This window comes from Stegodyphus dumicola, chromosome 1 (assembly GCF_044657685.1).
Source record: "Stegodyphus dumicola isolate Sdum_Otavi_A_Nest chromosome 1, ASM4465768v1".
Taxonomy (NCBI): Eukaryota; Metazoa; Arthropoda; class Arachnida; order Araneae; family Eresidae; genus Stegodyphus; species Stegodyphus dumicola.
The window spans coordinates 290,874,381-290,897,773 of NC_140768.1; the positions used below are offsets into that span (position 1 = coordinate 290,874,381).

General features: G+C 33.7%; 1 protein-coding gene across 4 annotated transcripts in view; it reads right to left on the reverse strand.

Annotated features, from left to right (window-relative positions):
* The window catches only part of sick (sickie), a 975,074-nt gene extending 951,938 nt beyond the window's left edge, over positions 1 to 23,136 (reverse strand). For 2 of the 4 annotated variants that reach the window (XM_085808514.1, XM_085808526.1), the window contains exon 1: positions 21,639 to 23,135. In XM_085808514.1, the coding sequence (XP_085664640.1) occupies positions 21,639 to 21,725 (87 nt within the window). In that variant the 5' untranslated portion in view covers positions 21,726 to 23,135. Of the gene's footprint in view, positions 1 to 21,638 lie in introns of all 4 variants that reach the window. The other 2 variants (XM_085808521.1, XM_085808510.1) reach the window with 1 other exon arrangement.
* Positions 23,137 to 23,393: the final 257 nt, after the last annotated feature.

Below are 23,393 nucleotides of genomic sequence, written 5' to 3' on the forward strand. Positions count from 1 at the left end.
TTTGAAAATCAAAATTCGGGCTTCCAGGTGCACAAGTTCGCGTGGAGGACAACGCTATTCAAATTTTCACGGCTCTAGGTACCGCCATATTTTCACCATGCGAGAAGCCTACATACTTTCATGCAGATTCTTCGCTATTTAATTTCTTTAAATATTATACAGGCGATAATATTTGGTGACAACAATTTAAAAGTGATACCCCGTTTATAGTGGATGAACACAAATTCCTGTCTCGAGACTAATAGCCCAATCGGATTAACGGCCTTTTGAACTAAATTTAAAGTCATTTTAGTTATCTATCAAAAATAAAGCACACCCCTCGAAAAGAAATTCGAACTCTAGATTATTAAATTTAAAAAGCCTAACGCTTTAACGACTAAGATAAAGACTAGACTTGAGGCTTTTAAAATACGAAACAAGGTAAGGTGATTATTTGATTAGAAAGACGAAAATCATTAAAACCTGCGTGCTATTGTGAGATAATAATGAGAGAGAGTTAGTTTATTTTAAATCGAAATTTTTTATGTGTGTTGCATATCGCATCAGACTGAAAAATGTGTGAATATGCATCGCAATTTTTGAGTCGTTATTAGAGAAGGTTTACAGCGGTATCGTTCTCTCTTGTTGTTAGATATATTACTCACAATGTAACTTAACTGGCACCGGGTACTTCCGCTAGTTTTGAATATTTTGAATACTAAGCCCCGAATATAAGATTTAAAATAAATATACCGATGTAAATATTAGATGCCTTTTTACGAATATTACATGCAAAGCAAGATTTATTGCGAAGAATTTCTTCAAATCTAGACACAAATCTATTCTTAAATACTCAAGCACGAATCTTCATTTTTCCCGGCATTGAACTGATTGCATCTTAAGTATGAATGCGATTACGTAAATGGTATGCCCATCGCTAATAAAATCATTTTTTCGCTCCATCTCCCACTATTTTTTTTGCTTCTATTTTTAAATTTGAGATTTGGAATCGGAGCGATTTTCTTATTCCGAATGTTAATGGGATTTTAAATGACGTCCTGTTCTTACATAATTGCAATACATTTTTCTTCTCTTTCATTCTTTGTTTGTGTTGCCACAACATGTAATCATATTTATTTATTTTCAAAGCATTTATAATACTTTATTAAGAAATAACATCAATGGTGAAAGGAAAATAAAAATAAAGGAAAAGTAATTTCAAAATAAAGTCACATTCTAGCAGTTTCAGTACTCTGAAAAAGGGAAATCTTCAGAGTTGATAAAATATTTTATTGTTCCTAATCTAATTTTTGGTATAGAATTTTTTATGATGTAGAGACATTAGGTATTTTTTTGGGAGCAGGCAAGAGGAAAAATGAGCAATCGCCTTCGCCGGGAATCGAACCACGGACCTCTGGAATACTGTCCCAGCGTGCAGAACCACTACACCACGAAGGCACGCTAGGAAGGTGGGAGAAATACCTTATAATGAAACCAATTCTTTATAGCAAAAGAAAATGAAGTCCTCTACTTGTAAATGTTTTCTCAGATTATCTGTATGTTGTTTATGTTGAAAGCTGTAAAATTATTAAATTATTTTATTTCTTTGAGAAACGCTAAACGTTCACCACACGAAGCATTTTTTAAAATAATTTTTTTCCAAATATATTATCATACGTTTCCTGAGCAAAATTAATATTTTAGTAAGTGTTATTACTTAAATATATACTCTTCTTCGAGAAACAATATTAGTCCATTGCGTCATAAGTTAGTACATTTCTAACTCACTTTAGAAAGAATTATAGCCTTTTCCGTCCGCGATTTCCTGGTGTAGCAGTTAGCTTCTCTAGATAGGAATTGGAAGATCCATAAATCGAATTCCAGCGAAGTTATAGTTGGTTTATGCGTGAAAAATAATAGCCCATCTCCCAACTAAAATATGGTGCACAAAGTTCACAACCTCTTAGATTTGATAGGCGGAGTCGTGTGCCTTGTTGTTACAGTCCATGTTTAAATGGGGAATAATCTAAAGAAATATCGCATTGCTTTTGTGTTCTTTCTTGGAATAAGTGGTCAATAAACTAACTGATTAGTAACCAGAATATCCATGGTTGGAATCTTCATAAGAACACTGTTGATTTTTCATGTTTCGTGCTTCGAAACACCTAACAGCCTCTAAAAAGTTTCTATGCTTAAGTACTTTTGTATGTCTATAAATTTCATACGCTTTGTAAAATTTTGTATGCTAATACAAATTTTTGTATGTATAAATAATTATAACGATAATTTAAAGCAAACAAATTTGAGAAAACATGCGTTATTATTTTTTTAAAGCCTACTTCTCTCTTAAACGGAAGCGTGAGGTTTTGGCCTGATATGGACAGTCTTCAAATATTGGATTGTTAGGAAGTGTTTATTGGGTCTGATTTACCTTTGATTATATTTTTCTGCCAAATTGCAATCAATATCTTTTTGAAACAGGTGTTAAACGAAAGGCATTTCAAATATTTTTTTATTTGCATACCCACTATCTCCCGCTGTAGTTTTCTAAATTTAAATTAAATCTAATTGCACGAAACATACAACAGATTGCAGCATACTATAAGTCTCTTTTCTCGCATTTTTGATAGAATAATAAAAGTTTAAAGTGCGGGCATTTAGATCTGATTTTCCAAAATCATCATCATCATCACCATATTCTTCCGTAAAAGACAATTCAGAATCCTGACGACGCATTCTTTTGAGGAAAACTGCCTAAGCTTGTAAATAAATCTGTTTACACAAGTCAAAAAGTTAACAGATTTTACACTTTTCTACCCAAATGTAATCTCTTAGTTTATTGCTTGAAAAACAAATTGGAAAATACTAATAAAAAGGTGACATTTGTAATATCTATGAAAACGAGAAAGGACAAATAAAATTTTTCACTTTCCTTGATATTTCTTTTCACCAGAAGATGACATAGTGCAGCTTTTATTTATTCCCTCAAACGACAAAGTTTTGGTATAATAGTTATTAATAATTAGCTACTTGAAGAAGAAGGACTTTAGATTCTCTCAAGGCGCAAAAAACTTTTCTCTAAAATCAATTCTAGTCTGACGTTAAATTTGTCTAATTTAAAGCATAAATATTACTTCTTTCTACTATATTAGTTATTTCATTTTTTAAAAAGGTAGAAAGTAGTTGTTGTGACAACTCATTAATACATCGCTCTCTTCATAAAATACTTATGTCCTTAGGTAAAGGATAAATCAAAAAGTTAAATTTTTAATTCGCCAGTTCCTTGATTTAGTATGATGGAGAAATCAGTAATTACACTTTACTGATTATAGAGGATGTAAGTTTTAGTTTTTCTTTTATTTGTGGAGGGTCCTTTTTATTTAGGAGCGACAGAAAAAGAGAATGAAGTATCAAGATTTCCCCTCCACGGTGACAAGAAAGGTCAAGAAAGTAAAGTCGATACTTAATATTTAAAGAAATTGTAGACAGGAAGGAAACTGGGGATCATTAGTTATGGTTGCAGTTATTTTGGCACAAAGGCTAATTTGAAAATACTTGGCTGATTCTCATAAACTTAAAAGGGTTTGCAATCGATAATATCTTTCTTGGTACTTAATAAATAACATATCTGGAGATGAAGCAAACCATTTAGAAATTGAATACAAAATATATATTTCAATGTGTAAATTAATACATTGTACTTCATAAACAGAAAACGCTCGCTTCATTTTTTTAAACCAAATAAAAAGAATATATGTCAATTTACAATTTTATTAAGCTCACAGGTCTAAAAGACTTAAGCGTCATTAAGAGTTTTAATAGTCAGGAAGAATCATTCGAGAGTGATTAAGTGTACTCAAGTCTGAAGGGCTTTTAAGAGCCGCTAAGAGCCTTTCTGATACTTGAAAGTCTTATACTTCTCTTTAATAGCAGCATTATCAAAATAGGGTTATATTACATAAATTCCAATTTGTTATATTTTCTTTAACACACGTTTTAATACATCCCCAGTTTGAAAATCTTTGAAACGCCCTTTTATTTCCGAAAGATTTAGCAGAGGAAATTAATTTTGTTATTCTACAGGTTCATAAATTTTGTGGCATGGTACAAAAGATATATCTTCTGCTTCGTAGTTAATGAGATACAGGGTGTGTCAAGATATATTAGCTAGTAATAAGTATGAAGCCTCTTATGAGACATATTCTGCATTAGTGCTTGCCACCAGCAAACGAGTTAGTCAGATAAGCGGGGAGAGTCATAAGGCCTATAAGCGCCAAGGTGCTTGTTCTAACTAATAATAATAAAGAACCTCGGTATGAAAATATAATGTTGTTAAAGTTATAAGGTATTTTTCTCCCTCCTTTTTTCATGCCTTCGTGATGTAATTGAAAGCGTGCTCGAAGCGTATTCGAGAGATTCAGGGTTCGAGTCCCAGCGAGAGACTTGCACATTTTTCACGTCTCCTGCTCCAAAATAACCTAATCACTCTACACTGGCGCCCGAATTAAAAGGTGGTGTACTATAATTCGTAACCACCAGGATAATGCAAGTGGGTCTCCTAATCTCCATTCGCCCTTTAAAAAGGCGGATATGTAACGTATTTTTTCTATCCTTTCCGCATGCCTTCGTATGGTAATTGAAAGCATACTCATATTCGCGTATTCGAGTAGCGGCACTGCATATTCTTCATGTCTCCAACATAAAAAAACCTAATGTACAAAATAATCATCTGCTTGATAATAGAAAGATTAGGTTGAGTATACCGTTATTTGTTTATGTAACACCTCTTTTAAATTGTTACAGTTTTTTATTAACCTTGACTATTCTCTCCCTCCGTCCAAACGGGAAAGTGCTGAGTGACTCTGACTGCCGTAACGAAGGGCCCGGGTTCGTATCTCGGAGAAGACAGCGATGCAAACTGTCTGTGTCTTCATAGGAGGCAACGGTGGCCGCTTATTAGGTGCCTCCATAATAAAATGAGCACCTGTTTTGGCCTTAGTAGTGGCGAAAGCCTAAAATAGCTAGTGCCCGATATTAAAAAACTATTCTGTCCTTTCTGATTTCAAATATACAAGCATTCATTCGGGAAGTTACGCAAAATGGTCAGCAAGAAAAATTAACCTTTTGTGTAGTTATAAAAGAATGGCTCAAGTACAACAGACCGCTATTAGATTTGATTTACTGAAATCGAGTGCGTATATTCGAGCACATTTAAACAGAAGTATCGGTTTTAAAGTGAATTATAAAGAGTTTTAAAGGTGTCAGCATTTAATGACATTCTGATATAGTCTATTTGGCGAGATAAACTGTTTATATGCATTTTGTATTTTCTGCTTCTATGCCTTTCTATTCATAGTTTTTGAGCAACTTCATGTCTCGTAAATTTAGAATATATCAGTTCATAGGAAGCGATAATCACATTACCGCGAATTGAGCATTTGAATCGTTTGAATGTTAATAAAATTTCAGTATTCTAAAAATGGCATCTTCACGCAATTTCTGTCATTCGGAATGTATAACATGCAATGTCACAATGTACAAATCTTACAGTCTAACAGTACAAAACGTAATCAATAATGTTCGCAAGAAAATAAGTCTAAAAAATAGCAAAAAATGCATATTTTTTTTAATGTTTCACTTTCTTACACTGGTAAGAAATGAACTATTATAATATGCAAGATAAGTATGATTTCAAATATCACAGAAAGGTCTTATTATGCATAGAGAAGTTCATCCCTGAATGAAGCCAACATGACATATGACTGTAACGTATTAAAATTGAATTTTTCTCCACACTTTTTGCGTCTATAAAAGCCCTCAGATTAAGACTATCAGTGTATAATTAGCCTTGAAGGGCAGTTTGCCTAGAAGGGTTATTAATTTCGTTTTGGCATTTTGGGTTGTTTCACTATAAACGGCGTTTCACTTTTCAAATTTTTGCCACAAAATATTAGAGACCTGTATTATATTTAAAGAAGAGTCTGCATGAATGTATGTATGTTTCTCGCAGTGTGAAAAACCAACAGTACCTAGGGACATCACATTTTGAATAACGTAGTCTTCCACTCGAATATGTTCATCTGGAAGCCCACATTCAAAATATGGAGTTTCTTTTATCATATATTTCATATTTTTTAACTTAACGAATTTTTGATTAACAAACTCAACGATTTCAAAGCGAGCAATGGCAACACTGTACGGGAAAAAATAATTTCTATTTCCAGCGCGCGAGACTGTGTATCCAAAACTCTAAAGATATGCTCGTTTTAAGTTACTTTGTGATATTGCCATTGAATTGAATTTTATGGTTTATGTGCGAAGAACATGATATTTAATAAATAAAAGTAACACACAAACCGTTTAAAAAACGTCCCTTTGGGTTAATATAAAATGTGAAAGCTTTCAGAATCTTTTCAGTAAATAATGTCGATAAATCATCATATAGGTTGTATTATCATATACAATAATTTTATGATATAATAATATAATATAAAAATTATATGGTTGAATTATCATATACAACGTATCAGTCTCATTCCTGTCTATATGCATCATTTAATAATTTAGTTCTTTAAATTTCAAACCAAAATACATTGATATGCTATACTCTATACATTAACATTAACATAACAGCACATAAATGTGCATTATCTTTAGCTCGAAAATAATAATTGCCCGTGGTTTTCTAATAATCTGAAACCTTTATTACACTCCTTTAGTTTATCACTTCTTCAAACTTCTGAGTGTTACAAGTAAAACTTTGAGCAGATATCATTATTTTAACAGAAAAGAAAATTATATTTTATGTCCTGAAAAGCATGAAAATGCGAAATAACGTGAAACCTCTGTTCCAGAAGCCAAGGATATCAGACGGAGCATCTTATAACCCCTTGGAGAATTCTTTTTACACCCCCTGGGCATTCAAAAGTGTTCTCACGGCTTAAGAAGTCCTCCTCAAACTGATCCTTCCCAAGAGGGACAGGGAGGAGATCTTTCTAAACCTCAGGACAGCCGCAAGATAAATTGGAATAGGTGTCCGGAATCGTCTGAGGAAAGTGATGGAATTCGGAAGATAGATATATTTCCGAATAGCTAAAGCAACCCCAAACTGAGAAAACTTTCCAAAGTTTCATTCTTTAGTATGATTTCCGCTTAGCATGAAGTTAACTGAAAATTGTTTTTCTTTCTCAAAGATATTCTTGGAACAAAAAGGAAAAAATATATATAGGAAGCATAAGTAGGAATAAAATGACTTAATTTCTAAGATAATTCTGTATCATCTCTGTAGTTAGAAAATTAAGAATATTCGAGTGAGTATTTATGTTTGTCGCGCTTAGGAAAAAATAATGTTTTAACTATTAGAGCTATCAACGGGAACCTATGTAGTCCTGCACCTATGCACTTTGAGGCTCGAATTTAAGCCATGTTATAATTATAACAATGATATTTTTAGCTCCATATGCTACATAAATCTGTATGAAATCGCTTGGGTTAAACGGATGTACAAAGGTGTTCTCCCATTTTTTAGATGATTTTTCTTTGCTATAAAAAATTTCGTTTGCTTAAACATTTGTTTGACTGCAGCTGTATTTTTGAAAGTATTAATTTTCATTTGATAATTAACAGTTCTGTTTTTATAAAAAACGGTCGCTTTAAAGAAGCAGTTGATGGGATATTATGTGTGTGCTGTTTTCAAAGAGAATTTTGCCTATCTAATTATTACAAAATTTGTGAAAGCCATGAGTTTTCGATATCCAAAACTATGAAAGGTAATATCGTCAACGAGAAAGGAAAAAACTTCAAAGTTTAGCTTCAAGTGGAAAAATTGTTCCAAATACATATCCAAAGAAAAACCGGAATGTTTCGAATTTTGCAAAGGTAAGATCTTTAATGTTAAAAGAATGGCAAACATTTAAATTTCTAGCGTTATGAAGAACTGAAACTTATAATATTTGCACGAGCTATGCTACTAACAGATATAGTAAAACATCTGATATCGATACCACGTGACTTCCTTGTAAGTCTTATTAAATTATACACACTTTTTAGCTTGAATTAAACTTATTTCCTTGAATTATTCTAACATAATGAACCGATTTCTCAAGGCAAGTCGAAAATGACATCAAAACCTGCAAGTTTTGAAATTAAATACAAAGACTAGTTTTGGTCGAACGAGATTTAAACTTTCTTTATTTTATTTTTTCGTACAAATAGTATAAAACTTATATGAAAGTTTAAAATATAAGATTAGGAGCCGAGCGACAGCATTACAAGTTAGATTTCGTTATTTGTCGAAAATTAAATTAAAAAAAAATGGCATTGCACAGACAAGAATATTTTTACTATTTAAAACACATTTGTAAGTGTATAAGCCTATGACCAAGGATTGCGAAAATAAAGACATATATATATATATTATTTATATATATGGTTTGGTTTTACCGATTGCAATGAAAGACGAGAGGCACAGCTAGAGGTTGTAGCAGTCCTATATACGAAATTTCAACCTTCTACGGCAAATTGTTTTTGAGTTATGCGAGATTCATACGTGTGTACGTACATACGTACAGCCATCACGAAAAATCGCTTTTAAATCAATTTTTAAAATTCCTTTTGGAAGACAAAAACAGTTTTTTATTCTATCTGCACATACAGATGTCACTCAAAAAAGTTACCTAAATGAATTCGGGAGATAGTCAAAATGGATATTTCTGTTGGAAATTTTTCGCTATTATAACATTTCTTTTACTTTGTACAAGGAAGCAGAAAGTAAAAAAGCATTTAAGTAATGTTTTAATTTAAATGTTAATAATTAATGGACTAACATTAAAATGAATAACAAAAACACTTACAGAAATTCTCACAGTTTATCAGAATATCGAACGAAGAACAAATACTCATTTTAAACGAAGTAGTTAATCTAAAATCGATAAAATTATGTTACAGAGAATATTAAGTGTTGGAGGTCAGGACATATAAGAAATCAAGTGGACTTTTGTCGAGATTCAAGTCACTAATATTTCAGTTTTTGACTGGACGTACTGACCATTTATGTTACAAGAACAGGCATGGTGGAGTATAATAATTCCTTATAATGTTAACTCCACACCATTGTCATGAACACGCAAAATCTCTCTAATAATAGAGGTGGTTAAACATTTAGCAGTCAATTAGTTTTGCAAAAAATGCAATTATGACTTATATCCTATGATTCTTACCCGTTCGGCTTTCGGACACTTTGTTTAACGCATTATTAAACATTGAAAAATAGATGGAAAATAGTTATGAGTGAAAATAGAAAGAAGAAAAGGTAATAATGAAACAAATTCTGGAAGGGTTCTGATTTTAACGTTGGCTCAAAAGGATGCTTCCAAAGTTTAATATAGTTTATCGGTAAGGCCCAATGGAAAAGCGAAACATTTTGTAGGATACTCGATGAATATTCATTTAGACTAACATGGGAACACGTCACTCTTTTCATTCTTTAATATTTTTAGCGAGTGCTATACATAATCATTTTCTTCATGGGCTTCCTCTACCTCCACATTCGATGAAAATGCATCACTGATAACTTATCGCTACACGGAAACTTGGATGGCTTCTAAATGCACCATTCTTGCTGATATGCACTTTTTTAAAAGTCTTTCTAGCGCTTTAGGTTACCATCTAAAATGCTTATTCCCTCGAAACAAACGAAATTTATGTCTCACTCGAGAGCATGACAAAAGTAAAATCCGGTTAACTGAAGTGAACATAGTAAAGATTACCCGTTAAGAATCCGCATTGATTCTCAAGTGTATTTTTAAAGATCGGCGTCAACAAGAGGATAACAGCTTAAAGTTGCTCACTTTTTTTATTCTTCGTATTGGATAAGGTAACACAGAATGCTGAAAATTCAGACATAGCGTTAGGATTTAAGTAAGGTTAGGTTTATTTAATTACAACTAAGCACTCGACGGCTATCCGCCTAAGAGAAGGGATGCATTCGTGGAGGATTTTCTAAAGGAAAGTGGCTCGTACGCACGTCACACATTGGAAAAGCCACGAAAACACTCATGCAAATGGACTGTTCGCCGGGATTCGAACACCGGACCGAACTACCAATTAATCAGGACTTTACCCCATGGCCGCTGGTGCGCTTTGATTTAAGTAAAAGTAAGAGATTGTTAAAAAACACTTTTTAAGCCTATTCTTTGCTTCTCGACGTGCGAACTTAATTGATTTCATTTTAATTCACACCCAAAGCTCACAAACATACGTTACTTTTAAATACAGAGGATATTTACATATTTTTAGAACTACTTCGTTAAGGAATTTTTTTAATATTTTGGAATAAACATTTCTGGCAAAAATTTATTATTTGAAATGAGAAATGTCGTCTGCTACTTTTAAATTTATTCTTCTTTCAAAATATCGCATGTAAAGAAGCATTGGACTGAATGATATATTTTTGTGAATAATACTGAATGATATATGTTTTTAATTATGGAATAGTAATATATCTTTTCGAAGATATCCTTCAGCACTGGACTGAACGATATCTTCAAAAAATATTACTATTCCATAATTAAAAAACGTTGTGAAATGCATGGTATTAAAATTTCTAATGGCAAAATAAGCAACATTATTAATCGGAAAGGGAAAAAGCGCCAATTATTACTTTTACATGGAAAGAAAACTCCAAACAAATACCTGAAAAAGCTACGTAGTGTTTATAAAATTAAATGGTAGTTAACAAGAGAATAATCCACCGACTCAGAAATCAATTGCAAAGTCTTTAAATCATTTGCAAAGTGGCAACCACTTGAGTAGTGAAACGCCATTTATAATGAAACGCCATAAAATGCCGAAAGTAAATTAATAGCTCTTCTATGCTAACGCACTTTGGACTAAAAATTAATAAGAAAAGGTTTTCAGAAATATGCATTGTTCTATAAACTACATTACCATAGTTAACCTAGTCTAAAAATTCAGTATCACGAATTTTTTTTTTTTTTACCAACTGTCGATGGCAACGCGAATTTATTAACAATTTCTTTCACAATTTTGAATGAAACAGCAAAAGCAATCTTCTTTTATCATATGTTTAAATAACTGTAGAGATTTTATGTTTATAATGGCATAATATTTTACGACCTTCGTTTTCGTTTCTAAAGAAGCCCAATAAAAAATGTTATACTGACACAATACTTCCCTGAAAGAAAGATCTCCGCAATTTTATTACGAAATAAAGATACAAAATAATTCTGTGCATGACACAGAATTGCTTACAGTTAACAGTTGCTGTAAACCCAATTTATCCAAAATTATTTTATTCAAATACGATTCATTCATTTTGCCATGGTTTCTGAAATCTCTGTACCTGCTTCAATAGTATCAATCTGTGATAATAGAAGTATATTTTATACAAAAATTAGTTTTTCAAGAATTATGAAAAAATAAAATTTTATGTTAGTTTATGCATTCTTACTTAAATTTTAAGCAAAATTTAAATACAAATTTAGAGTAGGGCTTTCAGTTCATTTACTAATTTTTTTTTTATTTAAATGTGATAAATCTCAACTTTTGAATTTACCAAAAATGGCATAAATTAATGGAAAACTGTTATTATAAATCTGTGGCATTCACATAAATTAAACTTTCAAAATTCTTGCAATGCTTCTCTCATTACTATAATTGGTCGTGTTTTTATTTGTATGAACGATCACCTATTTCTAAAACTTCACGTTCGTGTTAAGTTATTAAAATAAAATAATATGAAGTCAAAATTTTCAAGAATTTAGAATTTGCCTATCAGTAAATTTTTATTACAGCGTACAACATATACGAAGACAGCATTAAAGCTAACGGTTTTATTCCTGGTAATATTAGTTAATTATGGTGCACTCTAACCAAGACCAATCGATCTTAACCGACACATTATTAAGGCAATTCCATTTTATCAATAGGGAGTAGGAAACGAAATGGTGGGAAATTTCATATCAAGTGCATTTTTTAAACAGCGTGGTATAATGTTGTTTTTTTTTCCCGAGATCTAAATAGCGAATTCGTTTGTTATATTTCTTTCATTGCTAGTTAATGCTTTCTTAGTATTAGTTACGGCAGGACATTTTATATATATTCAACCTATATTATTTAGAAACATTTTTAGGATTATGAGATTTACTTTTGGGATATCGTTACATGCTAATGTGAAAAGCACTCTTTCGGAAATATTCCGATTATTTATAACAGTTTATCAATGCGTCTTGCTAGTACCCAAAGCTTTGAAGCCACTGAACGAATTTTGTATGTATGCAAATAATTTTAATGAAATTATAAGTGAAATCGCGATGTTTTTACTTCCTTATACGAAGTAAAGGAAATATTGTAATCACGAAAATTTCCGGGGTATCATATTTCAACAAAAACATCCATTTTGACCTCTATCGAATGCAATTTTACGATGTTTTGCGTGACATCTGTATGTAAGGACGGAATAAAGCACCCTTTTATCCCAAGCAAATTATGAAACTGATTTAAAATGGATTCAGAAGAGATTTTTTTTTCGTGACGTCTGTACGTACGTACGTATGTGCGTATGTATCTCGCATAGCTCAAAAACGAGTATAGCCTCAGAACGTTAAATTTCGTATCTAGGGCTCCCATAACATGTAGTTGTGCGCCTCTTCCTTTTTGTTTGCAATCGGCCGCACCAAAGATGTATGTATATATATCCACCCTCTTACTCAGGCTCCGTGAGCTCAGTTTTTTTTTATTCTTATACGTTGGTAAACTGCACATTTTTTATTTAAAAAGTTGTTGAATTATGTTGTTCTCTTCCAGTTAAGGGTTTTAGGCCTTTAGTTAATCTTCATGCAAAGAATTCTCAACAATTTAAAAGTTGTTTCAGTGCGGCTAAGCTTAATTTTTCTTACCATAGCAGACATATTTGTTCACATTTGAAAAATAGCAGAACAGCTAAGTTTTTCTGCTCCTTCAGAGTGTCTTTTTGCCGAGAGAGACCAAAAGAAAATTTTAGCTTTGCGCTCCGAAAAATCTGCCTAATTGCCTGCTGGCCGAATTGCTTGTTTTTGCGCAGTAACTCTAATTTTAATTGTAAGAACTGTTTTTTTTTTTTTTTTTTTTTTTTTTTTTTGTTCTGACTGTATTTGGTGTTTTATATTTTTCTATACCTTTGAATTTTTAATGAAGATATTTTGCCTTTCCTCATTCGATTAATTCAGTGAGAACTGAGTTAATCGAATGAGAAATATATCTCTGATGAAATTAGAGGAAATAAGTTTAAATGAAATGCAGGTATAATATGCATATAATTTAATATTCCGTACAAGGAAGTCAGGTGGTGTGGACATCAGGTTTTTTGTATAATGCAATATGAGATGTTTGATACAGACGAAGCTCTGCGGGAAAAACAAGTTTACAGGGACAAGTCTATATAACATTGAGGTAAATGTTCTCGCTAAACTGGCGAGATATCGCCACGATGGCAATGGTTTCGGAAACTAATGCTTGTTGCAAAATTTGGCGACAAATCGCCGAAAGTCGGGAAACTTGGCGACCATTTTGCGACATTTTGATCCAGTCCCTGTATAACCGCAATTGAATAATTGTAATTGATCATATATATAGCTGTAACCGTATCCGGTAATGCCTTATAGTAATTTCTAGAAATGCTTTAGTGTGTACTAGAGTAGTAGAATGGCCGGGAGAAAACTATATGATTCCGAAGAGAGCTCAGTGCTTAGTTTTCAGTTCAGGGTTGACTTTGGAGTATTGAGAGTATTGCGAACTTCGCCTTTTAGATGAGCTTCGCATTGCATTGTGTTTAACGCTCTCAGTAGTTTTAAGCGTAACTACTGATTTTATTTTGTGATGCTGAGAAGATCTGTAGGAGTCCTTTTTCGGAAAGTTCCAGAAATGTAAAGTGTTTCTTTTGGTAAAAATAAATTTTATCAATCTATCATCGGTTCTGTGTGCAGTCAACTTGTTACGCGCCCGTACGCACGCAACACCTTATAATTCCTAGTACATTTAGTATTTCTGAAAGCAAGTCCATAGGTCAAGTTTTAATCCAAGATAATATCAATGCCTCAAAAGCACCGCTTAGAACGATCGATTTGACCAGGTGTGATTCCTTCCCATTCGGAAGCTCGTGTTATCCGAGGGGACAAAGATTGGGTGATTATGATGTAAGCGCGGCAGTGCCGCGTCTTGATTACAAGAGACAAGCCACTTGACTGGAGATTTATGTGCCTTAACTTTAGAGCTGCCCCCGGTTCCCTATCCTGTGGCATTTCCGAAAATCAGCCTTTATAATGGATGCTCCTTTCTCCCGTACAAGGAAGGCTTGGATGTAATGCAGTTTTAATGAGTAGCAGTTGATGGGGAACTGGGAGAGGGCAGATTGTTTCACAGAAGGGGAAAGTTGAATTAGCAGACAATCGAAGGGGGTATATTTCATACTTTGTTCGCCAAGACTTTCGAAGTTGGGTAAGCTGTTGTTCTTTGCCTTTAATCTCGAACGCACATCAGTTAAAAGAAGCTGTTAGTTAGGTACTCTAAGGAGAGGCGTCAATGCTAAGAACGGAATGATAATGCGCTGTAATGCATCAAAGACTGAAATGATAATGCGAACGAAATTATATAATGAGCTGGTTTTAAGTTCAAGCGTTTGGCCAACCCGTTCGGCAACAAAATATCTTGCAATATTCCCGTATGAGTATTGTACCCTCGAGTGTGTTATCCAAAAAAACAAAGTTTTATTCGCTAGAATAATAATTTAGAAGTGTTATTAGGGCTTTATAATAATTAATAATTGTTAAGTTTAAAAGGGTCTTAATATGTATATATTTAATACATTTGGAGCAAATCTTAGTTGAAAGAGTCTGGAAAGTTGTAAATAAGCTTGTAGAGTCATTAGGTTATTTTCAAGCAGGAGTACATTAAAAAGGAGCAATGCTCTCGCCGGGACTCGAACCTAAACCTCTCGAATACGCGTCGAGTGCGCTATTGGTTACACAACGAAGGCATGCTGAAAGGAGGAAGAAAATATAACCATAGGACCAACTTGCTTGGTTGGGTGATTCGGTCTGAGCCCACTTCTGCTACCTTATATACTCTGTCGCCTGCTATGACCATACGACCAATTTATTTGGTTAAGTGGGTCGGGCTGCGCCTACCTTTGTTACCTTATATACTCTCCCTTTCAAAGGGTGACTGGGGGTTAGGAAACCCAATTGCCAAATCCTGGTGGTGACGAATTCTTGTCCACCACTTTTTAGTTCGGGCGCAACTGTAGAGTCATTAGATTACTTTTTATGCAGAAGACGGGAAAAATGAGCGATGCCCTCGCCGGAACTCGAACCGAGACCTCTCCAATACGCATGGAGTGTACTGCCGTTACGCCACAAAGGCATGCTGGAAGGAGGGACCTTATAAGTTTACATATGCCAAGTATTTTAACCATGTAAGAACCAAGTAAATTCCATTTAAGTTTCACATATTATAAATCATTAAAAAAAATTGTTAATGTAAGAAGGCAATGATTAAAACTTGTTCTTTCTTTCTTTTTATATTATGTTTTAATTAACTCGCATCCTGACGTTGAAAGGAAGTGCATTTATAATCTTAATAAATTGGTTTATAAGGTTACACTCTACACTTAATCTAAATACTGAATTTCCTTTTTAGACTACCCGGCAAATTCTCAAGCTTAGCAATAAACAGCCAATACAGCTACGTCATCACAACAGGCGAAAAAGCAAGTGAAACAGTTATTTAAATTTCAAAGTTACAAAAACTAAAGCGTTTAGCAAAAATTTAATATCCGCTTCTAATAAATAGTAGTTTAATTATTTACAAAGTAAGTACCAATTTGTAGATGAAGAACCGAACTTCTGTATACTGACGTAACTACAAATGAAAGCTATTTTCATCAAAAATCAGCACATTCCTTCGACCGACAAAATCAGAGATACAACTCTTTTGGATCTAAACTGTGAAACTTTTCTCACCGGATTTGGATTCTCACTCGATATTTAAACTCATCTGATTTGTGCGTCTAGTAGAGTAGGCGGAAATCAGAATTACAGGATATATTTAACATAGAAATAACATGTTAATTAAAATAAACAGTACAAATTCCGCAGTTAATCCATTTCAGTAATTCTACAAGTGAATTTCTTTTGATTCTATTAATTAAGTACTGCGAATTAAAATCGTAAATTTCTGTATTCGAGAACTCTATTATTAGCAATCACCTGACTATATTTGACAATCACCTGCATTTTTTAGCTAACATAAATTCGTTCTTAATGATCTTTTCCACACAGATGGTTAAACTGTTTATTCAAAGTAACATTTAGCATTACTACTAAATTACTCCGCATAGGACTGTAATTTAGCAACGGCTACTGCTGAAATTAGTGTCAGCAAGCAAATACTAGAGGACTGTAGTATTAAAGTCTACATTACTGTTTTACTAATGTAATACATTTAATTTCTCTGTCTTTTTAACCGTTAACTACGATACTTTTTAATACTTTTTCGAATTTTTATACTAAAAGAGATATCGTTTACATCGTAAAGGCACGATTTGGATATTTTTGCCTAAAATTGAACTATTGTTAGCAATCTTTCATTTTTTTTACAGATGCCCATTTAGGAAACATAACAGTTACGAAGAATTTTTATACCATTCTATAAATTATTCTATATGGAGTCCAGCACTACATTTCCCGCATTAATTTCTGAGGCTGGTTTTACACACGGAGCATTTTGTTTGCTTAAAAAGGTCTTAATATGTATATATTTACTACATATGGAGCAAATCTTACTTGAAAGAGTCTAGAAATTATAAATAAGCTTGTAGAATCATTAGATTATTTTCAAGCAGGAGTACATGAAAAGAAGCAATGTCCTCCCCGGAATTCCAACCTAGGCCTCTTCAGTACGCTGTCGTAATACCACGAAGGCATGCTGGAAAGAGGGAGGAAATACCTAATACACTACCCCTTTTAAAGGGTGACTGGGATTAGGGAACCCAATCTCCAAATCCTGATGGTGACGAATTATTGTCCTCCACCTTTTAGTTCGGGTGTCACTGTGGTGTCATTAGATTATTTTTGATGCAGAAGACATGAAAAATGATGAGTAATGCCCTCGCTAGGACTCGAACCTGGACCTCTCGAATGCGCACGAAGGCAATCTGGATGGAGGGAGAAAATACTTTATAAACTTACATATGCCACGTATTTTAACCATGTAAACACCAGTATATTCCATGAAAGTATTTTAACAGAAAAGTTTCACTTATTAGAAATCATTCCAAGAAAACGGCATGGGGACACTCTAAATATACGGCGAGCCGAGAGAGGCCCCTGAACCACCTCGAAGGGTGCTCTACGTCAAAAATGGGGTGAAAGTAGAAGCCCAACTTCCATGAGGTTCTGGCAACCAATCTACTAGGAAATATGAACTCGACAACAACAACAAAACCTGCAGACACTTAATTCGAACTAAAAAAAAAGATGGGGTAAAGTTTTTATCAAAAGAGCATCTCTTATACTAATATAAACACTAACCTGATAGAAGCACGTAAAATTTCTCCATTTCCCCCTCCCAACCCAATCAAACTGCCATTAGTTATCCAGATTATTACTGAGTTATCCAGGGCCGGAAAACGCAACGGACATTTTCTACTTGTGAATGAAGATCGGAATTGCGACTTTGAGAACGTGATCTGTTGGTGAATGTGGGAATAAGGTTTATTGTTCTTGCATAATTGTCTGTTTACCTCTGTTAAAAACCAGGCGTCCCCGTCCTCCGTCACCTGTTGCTGTTTAATCTTCTGAAAACAAATGGTCTGCTATTCTGATTGCACTTTCCCATTCTAAAACTCTAGTGTCATCAGGTTATTTTGAAGCTGGAGACGTGAAAAATGTGCAGCGTCCTCGTCGGGACTCGAACCTTGGACCTCTCGAATACGCTTCGAGTTACGAGTATGCTTCCAGTTACTTCACGATGGTATGCGAAAAGGAAAAAGAATTACCTTGTATTCTCCCCCTTTTAACCCTTTGCGGCACAGTGTGTCCGGTCTGGACACACCTAAAAATTTCCTTCTGTACGCACAGAAAAATTGAATGAAAAAGTATTTATAGGTTACTATAGGTTACTCTGAATCTTCTTTATTTATAGTAGATGGCAGCTCAACACAAACCAGTCCATATATTTTAGCCATGTTTAGTTTTTTAAGAAAATCATGTTTCAAAGAAATCTTCCAGAATTTTAGGGTATAAAAGGAATTGTTTGAAAAGAAACTTCTATGTTATTTTTTTGGCTGTATTCTAATCTCCTTATTCTATATTAGTTTTAAATGTTTACCTTGAAATCTTGCCTAAAATCAAACGTCGAACCCTAGGTGTGCCCAGACCGGGCTCACCGATCATCTAGGACAACTGAGAGTCTGTATTCTTTGTTCCTCCGCATCTCATCGGTCAGTTCATTGACGACAATGCTCGTTTCAGCACTCTTTTCGAAGCTCTATTCAGCAGCGTGCCACTTTGGGCACACCCACCGAAATAAAACGATAAGTGCTATCTTCACAAAATTTTACTTGTGTACTCTTCTAGGCCTAATTAGACTGCCTACCTTGTTTTTTATAAAAATTCCAACTTTAAAATGTAGCGTGCCGGAAAAGGAAAGGGTTAAGCGGCGACTGGTGATGAGGGGACCGAATCGCCAAATCATGGTATTACGAATTATCGCCCAGCACCTTTGAGGATGTGGTTTTAGTTTGAGCGCCACTGTAGGGTTTTAGTAGTTTATTTTGAAGCAGGAGAGGTGAAAAGTGCGCGGTGCTCTCCAATTCTAGTTCTTTCAAATACGCGTAGAGTATGCTTCCAATTACATTACGAAGGCATTCGGAAAGAAGGGAGAAAATGCCTTATAAAACATAGCGAACTTTAAAACTTATTAAGAATGAAAGACAGAGACAATGTGAAGACGAAAGAGCAGCAGGACTCTAAAATACTGGCTTAGATCAGAATAAATAATAATAATACGGTCAATAAGCACAAATTGGTTCCCAAGCAGTCCTTTTTCCCGCAGCGTTTAGAGACTAACATACATGAATAAGAAAGAAATAAAGAAAATTAAAAAAAGACATTTTAACATTAGTTTTAGAACTTTCTTCCAAGGAAATAAAACTTATAAAATATTCAATATATTTTCTGTCATTTTACCAATTCCTTCAAATTCTTTTCAGCATTACCAATGCAATATATCCAAAAATGAACTTTTTGCAACAAAACAACGTCATTTACGCATTAATATCCACAAAAGGAGGCACGTGTATTAAACCCAAGTAAATGTTTCACTGATTAGGACAGTTTTACGAAATAGTCCCCTTCGGAATTTGTATAATTTGGCATGGCTTTTCGTTTTTAGCTATTCAACGTAATTTATTTCCCCTCTTATCATTTCAGTCTCATATCCATCTACCGTGCCTTAATATCTTCTTACAAAAGTGTCTGCTAAAAATAGCTTTTCACGTTTATGTTTAGGTGCTTTTTATTAGTGCTGAAAAGTACCTTTTCGAGCTAGGGGATCAGCTTGCTCCCAGTGATGCCTTGTTAACACTGCATCTCGTTTTGGCTTTCGAACTCGTTTACATTTACTAGAGTTTATAATCAGATAAATAATAGCTAGTCTACATATTTAGCTGATTATAAACTCTAGTAATTATCAGCTAGTCTATATTCTCAATCTTTTAGGTACCAGAATACATTTTCTTGAGATTTCTGACACCTTTTGCTTGTTTAGGAAATTCTTCCTTTAAATGAGTTTATGCATATTTTTGGATTATATTCTGATTAAGATGGATTATGTAAAGATGATTACATTTCTAAAAAAAGAGATGCATTCGTGAGGTATTTTAAAAGAAAACTGGCTCGTATTTACCTTACAGATGGAGTATCCTATGAAAACTCTTCTCCAACCGAAGCAACCAGATCTGAAGCAAGTACTGTATTTTAGTGGTCAGCTCGGAAGCTGATGGGACTTTTGTATATCTTTTAGGTCTTTACTATATTTGGTAATATGCTTTGGATAACGGTGTTTTTCTTGTTTTCATGTTGAAACTCATTGGCATCTAGCTACCTACTATTATAACTAATTATAAATGTGCAAAGCATTTTCTCCTTCTTCGCGTTCGGGGTGTAACTGAAAACTTCGATTAACATCGGGAGGTTCATAGTTCGAATCTCGGCGAAGACATTGTTAATTTTAATGTTTCATGTCCTGAATTAAAGCTAATAAGTACTCCAAGTAGCCCTCTAAATGAAATGTAGTCGACGATATTTCGTTGTCCTCTGGGTTTGGAGACTGAGTTCCCGCCTTTCCACTCGCCCTTTAATTCGGGAAGAATATAAGAAATTTGCCCTTTTCTTACTGCGTATCTTCGTGTGTAATTGGACGCAGTTTTCTTAATTAACTAGTTTTGTTGATTGTGTAATTAAGTCGACTGAATTTTTGTTACTTAAATTCATCTAACTTGATAATTCTAATGAATTATTATTATTTTTATTTCGTACGTACATTTGTAATCAAATGGTTGCACATTTAAAAAAAGTTCTAGTGACAAGGACTACTTTTGTTTCATTTTATTAAAAATTCAATTAGATAAACCCTTATAAAAATATTTCACTGAATAAAACTAAGGAATGCAAACAGATTATTACGGTCTATACAATCATGATGAGATGCTTTTTTTAGTATTATTTTTTTTTCTTGTGTAAAATAACCATGAGCCCTTCCTTTCAAAAACTCTAAAAAAGATACATTCACAAGCTGAGGTCACAGTCAGAAATAATTCTAAACAATCAAGTGGCCATTTCATTAAAATGCTAACTGAAACGTTTATTGGACTGACTGCAAATATTTACATATTTCATTGTTTAAATATGAAAGAAACTTGGATAATTAGTGATAATTCAATTGGCGGAAGTAATTCAGCTATAATATATTGACAACGGAATTCTGAAGCCTAATTATTAAATCGGCTCATCAGCGGCCGATCGGTTAACGCCGCTGTACATTGGTAGTTCGGTTCGGAGTTGGGGCTGGCTGTATGGGCCTTTTTTGTGGTTTTCCACATGTGTAACGTGGATACGAGCTAGTTTCTTAAAAAGATCTTCACGGGGCATCTTTCCCTTCCCGTGTAGTACCTAAGGGCGGAGCACGTAATAAGTAAAAAAAATAATTATTATTAGATCATTAGGTGATTTCAACAAAGGAAACTCCACAACTTTCACTTACTTCTCTATACTTTCAACTATGTTGTTAATTTGCATATTTCTAGAGTTAGCAAAATATGTGAAAAAAAGCAATTGATACATGAAGACAACTAAAGATATATATTACTGATAAGGATATTAGAAACCTTATTAAATTTTACGGATTAAAATATCAATTTTTTTCTGAGAAGGAATCCTTAGGAAAAACAATAAATAGGAGAACCAGTCTTAAGGCACTGAAATGTTATATATGTCAATATCCTCTTGCCCCCATGAACGAACATGCATAAAATAAACATTTTGTTTAGGTATTGCAATATCAATTGATAGAATAACAAGTAAAAATTTCTTAAAATCTCTTACCTGTATTATGGATTTCCTTTTTGCAGAATTAAAAGCTAAGCTTTCGGTAGATCCATCATTTTTCCCACCTCTACGAAGACACGCCATTCTGACGTCCAGATACAATTAACACTTAAATCATTTATTCCATCACATCACAAAACACAAATGTTGTCTTTTGTTTTTTTCATCACTAAAACGCATTAGCAATTCACATTCTTTTTATGTTCAGAAGAACGCATTTTGTTTTACGTAGATCATTTCGAAATATAGATAGAATAAACAGCGATAAAATACATTTTCATGGTTCTTCAATCTCCACATTTCGAAACATAATTAGTTACGAATTCTAAGAAGCTGCTAAGCGTAAAAAGATATGTAAGAATGTGTAACAAAACATGACGAAATACGAATTAGATGCAGTTCACATGCCTCGTTTAAATTCCACGCAAACAGTACTATTCTATACAGCAATAAAAGGTGCAGATTTAAGTTGTAAATTCCAAATTATTCACTGTGCAGTTCTGACAAAAATACAAATGTTCTAAATGCAATATTTATTTACTGAAATTCTTAAAAGACGTGCACAAGATAAGAATAAATATGTTTTCAGCAAAACAAAAAGGTTTATTTACAATTTTATTCGAATAAAATGTTCAAAATATCTTCCGGCGATGTTTCTTGAGAGATTTTTCCGGCAGTATTTTTTGAAAGATATTTTTTATTTTATTTCAAAAGCGAGTAACAGTTAACTGTAAATAAAATTGAGATAAATTCCTCAGTTTCTGAAATAATTGAATCATCTTTTGAAATTTCGAACATTCGATTAAGATTTATTGTATCTTTAAGAGGATAATTATTAATTATTCAAAAAAAGTCAGTTTTTATGAAATTATTTTTTGTTAGGAAATTCTTTAAAAATTCGTTAAATAAACTAAACTGTAACTTTAATCACAGGAACCATCACTTAATCCAATAGCTTGTGATTTATGTTAGCAGCCGCGTTGTATAAATCCAAAAAGTATAAAATAAGGGCATAAAACTCCATCAGATTCGCTACAGCTATCTTTAAATTAAAAGTACTACATCTAACACGTGAAATCTTTTAAACTGAAATTATGGCACTCCACTACACTAGGTAAGTATTAATCAAAACGAAATATTTTCACTCGACACCACCGAAAATATACACATGAATTTGATGCCACATCTTGATAATCCATCTGCGCGGAGACATCAAGACACGAAAACATCACAGCGCTGCATCACACCTGCCATCATCACCTGTGATATTCACCGATGATGAGAGACAGCATCTATACACATCCCTCAAATCGTTACTCTCAACCCGCTGACCATTCCAAGATGTTCTCCACGATGAAGCTTGTGATGGTCGCCGGTGATAAGAAAATTGAAAAACGGCGGTTTTTCTCTTTTTGTTTTATCCGAGGGGTGTGAATGCGACACGAAAGAGAAAACTCTTCCACTCTGCTCTAGGAGTCGGTCTTCCTCCTCCTCACGATCGCACGCGACTGAGGAACTCAGTCGCACGTGCGGTTGAGAGGGTTGCCAGTTGCCCAGGCGCGGAAGTCGCGTGCTGTGTTGGCGCAGAAACATACCTTAGCGCAGAGCCGAAAGCGTCCTTTGATGTGGAATTCACTGTCAAATATAACAGATTTGAAGACAACTGCAAAAACAAACGATACCAAGAATTTTGCTACATATGGAGAAGAAATATCTATTAATTATTACAATAGTGCAGTAGATGTCCATAAA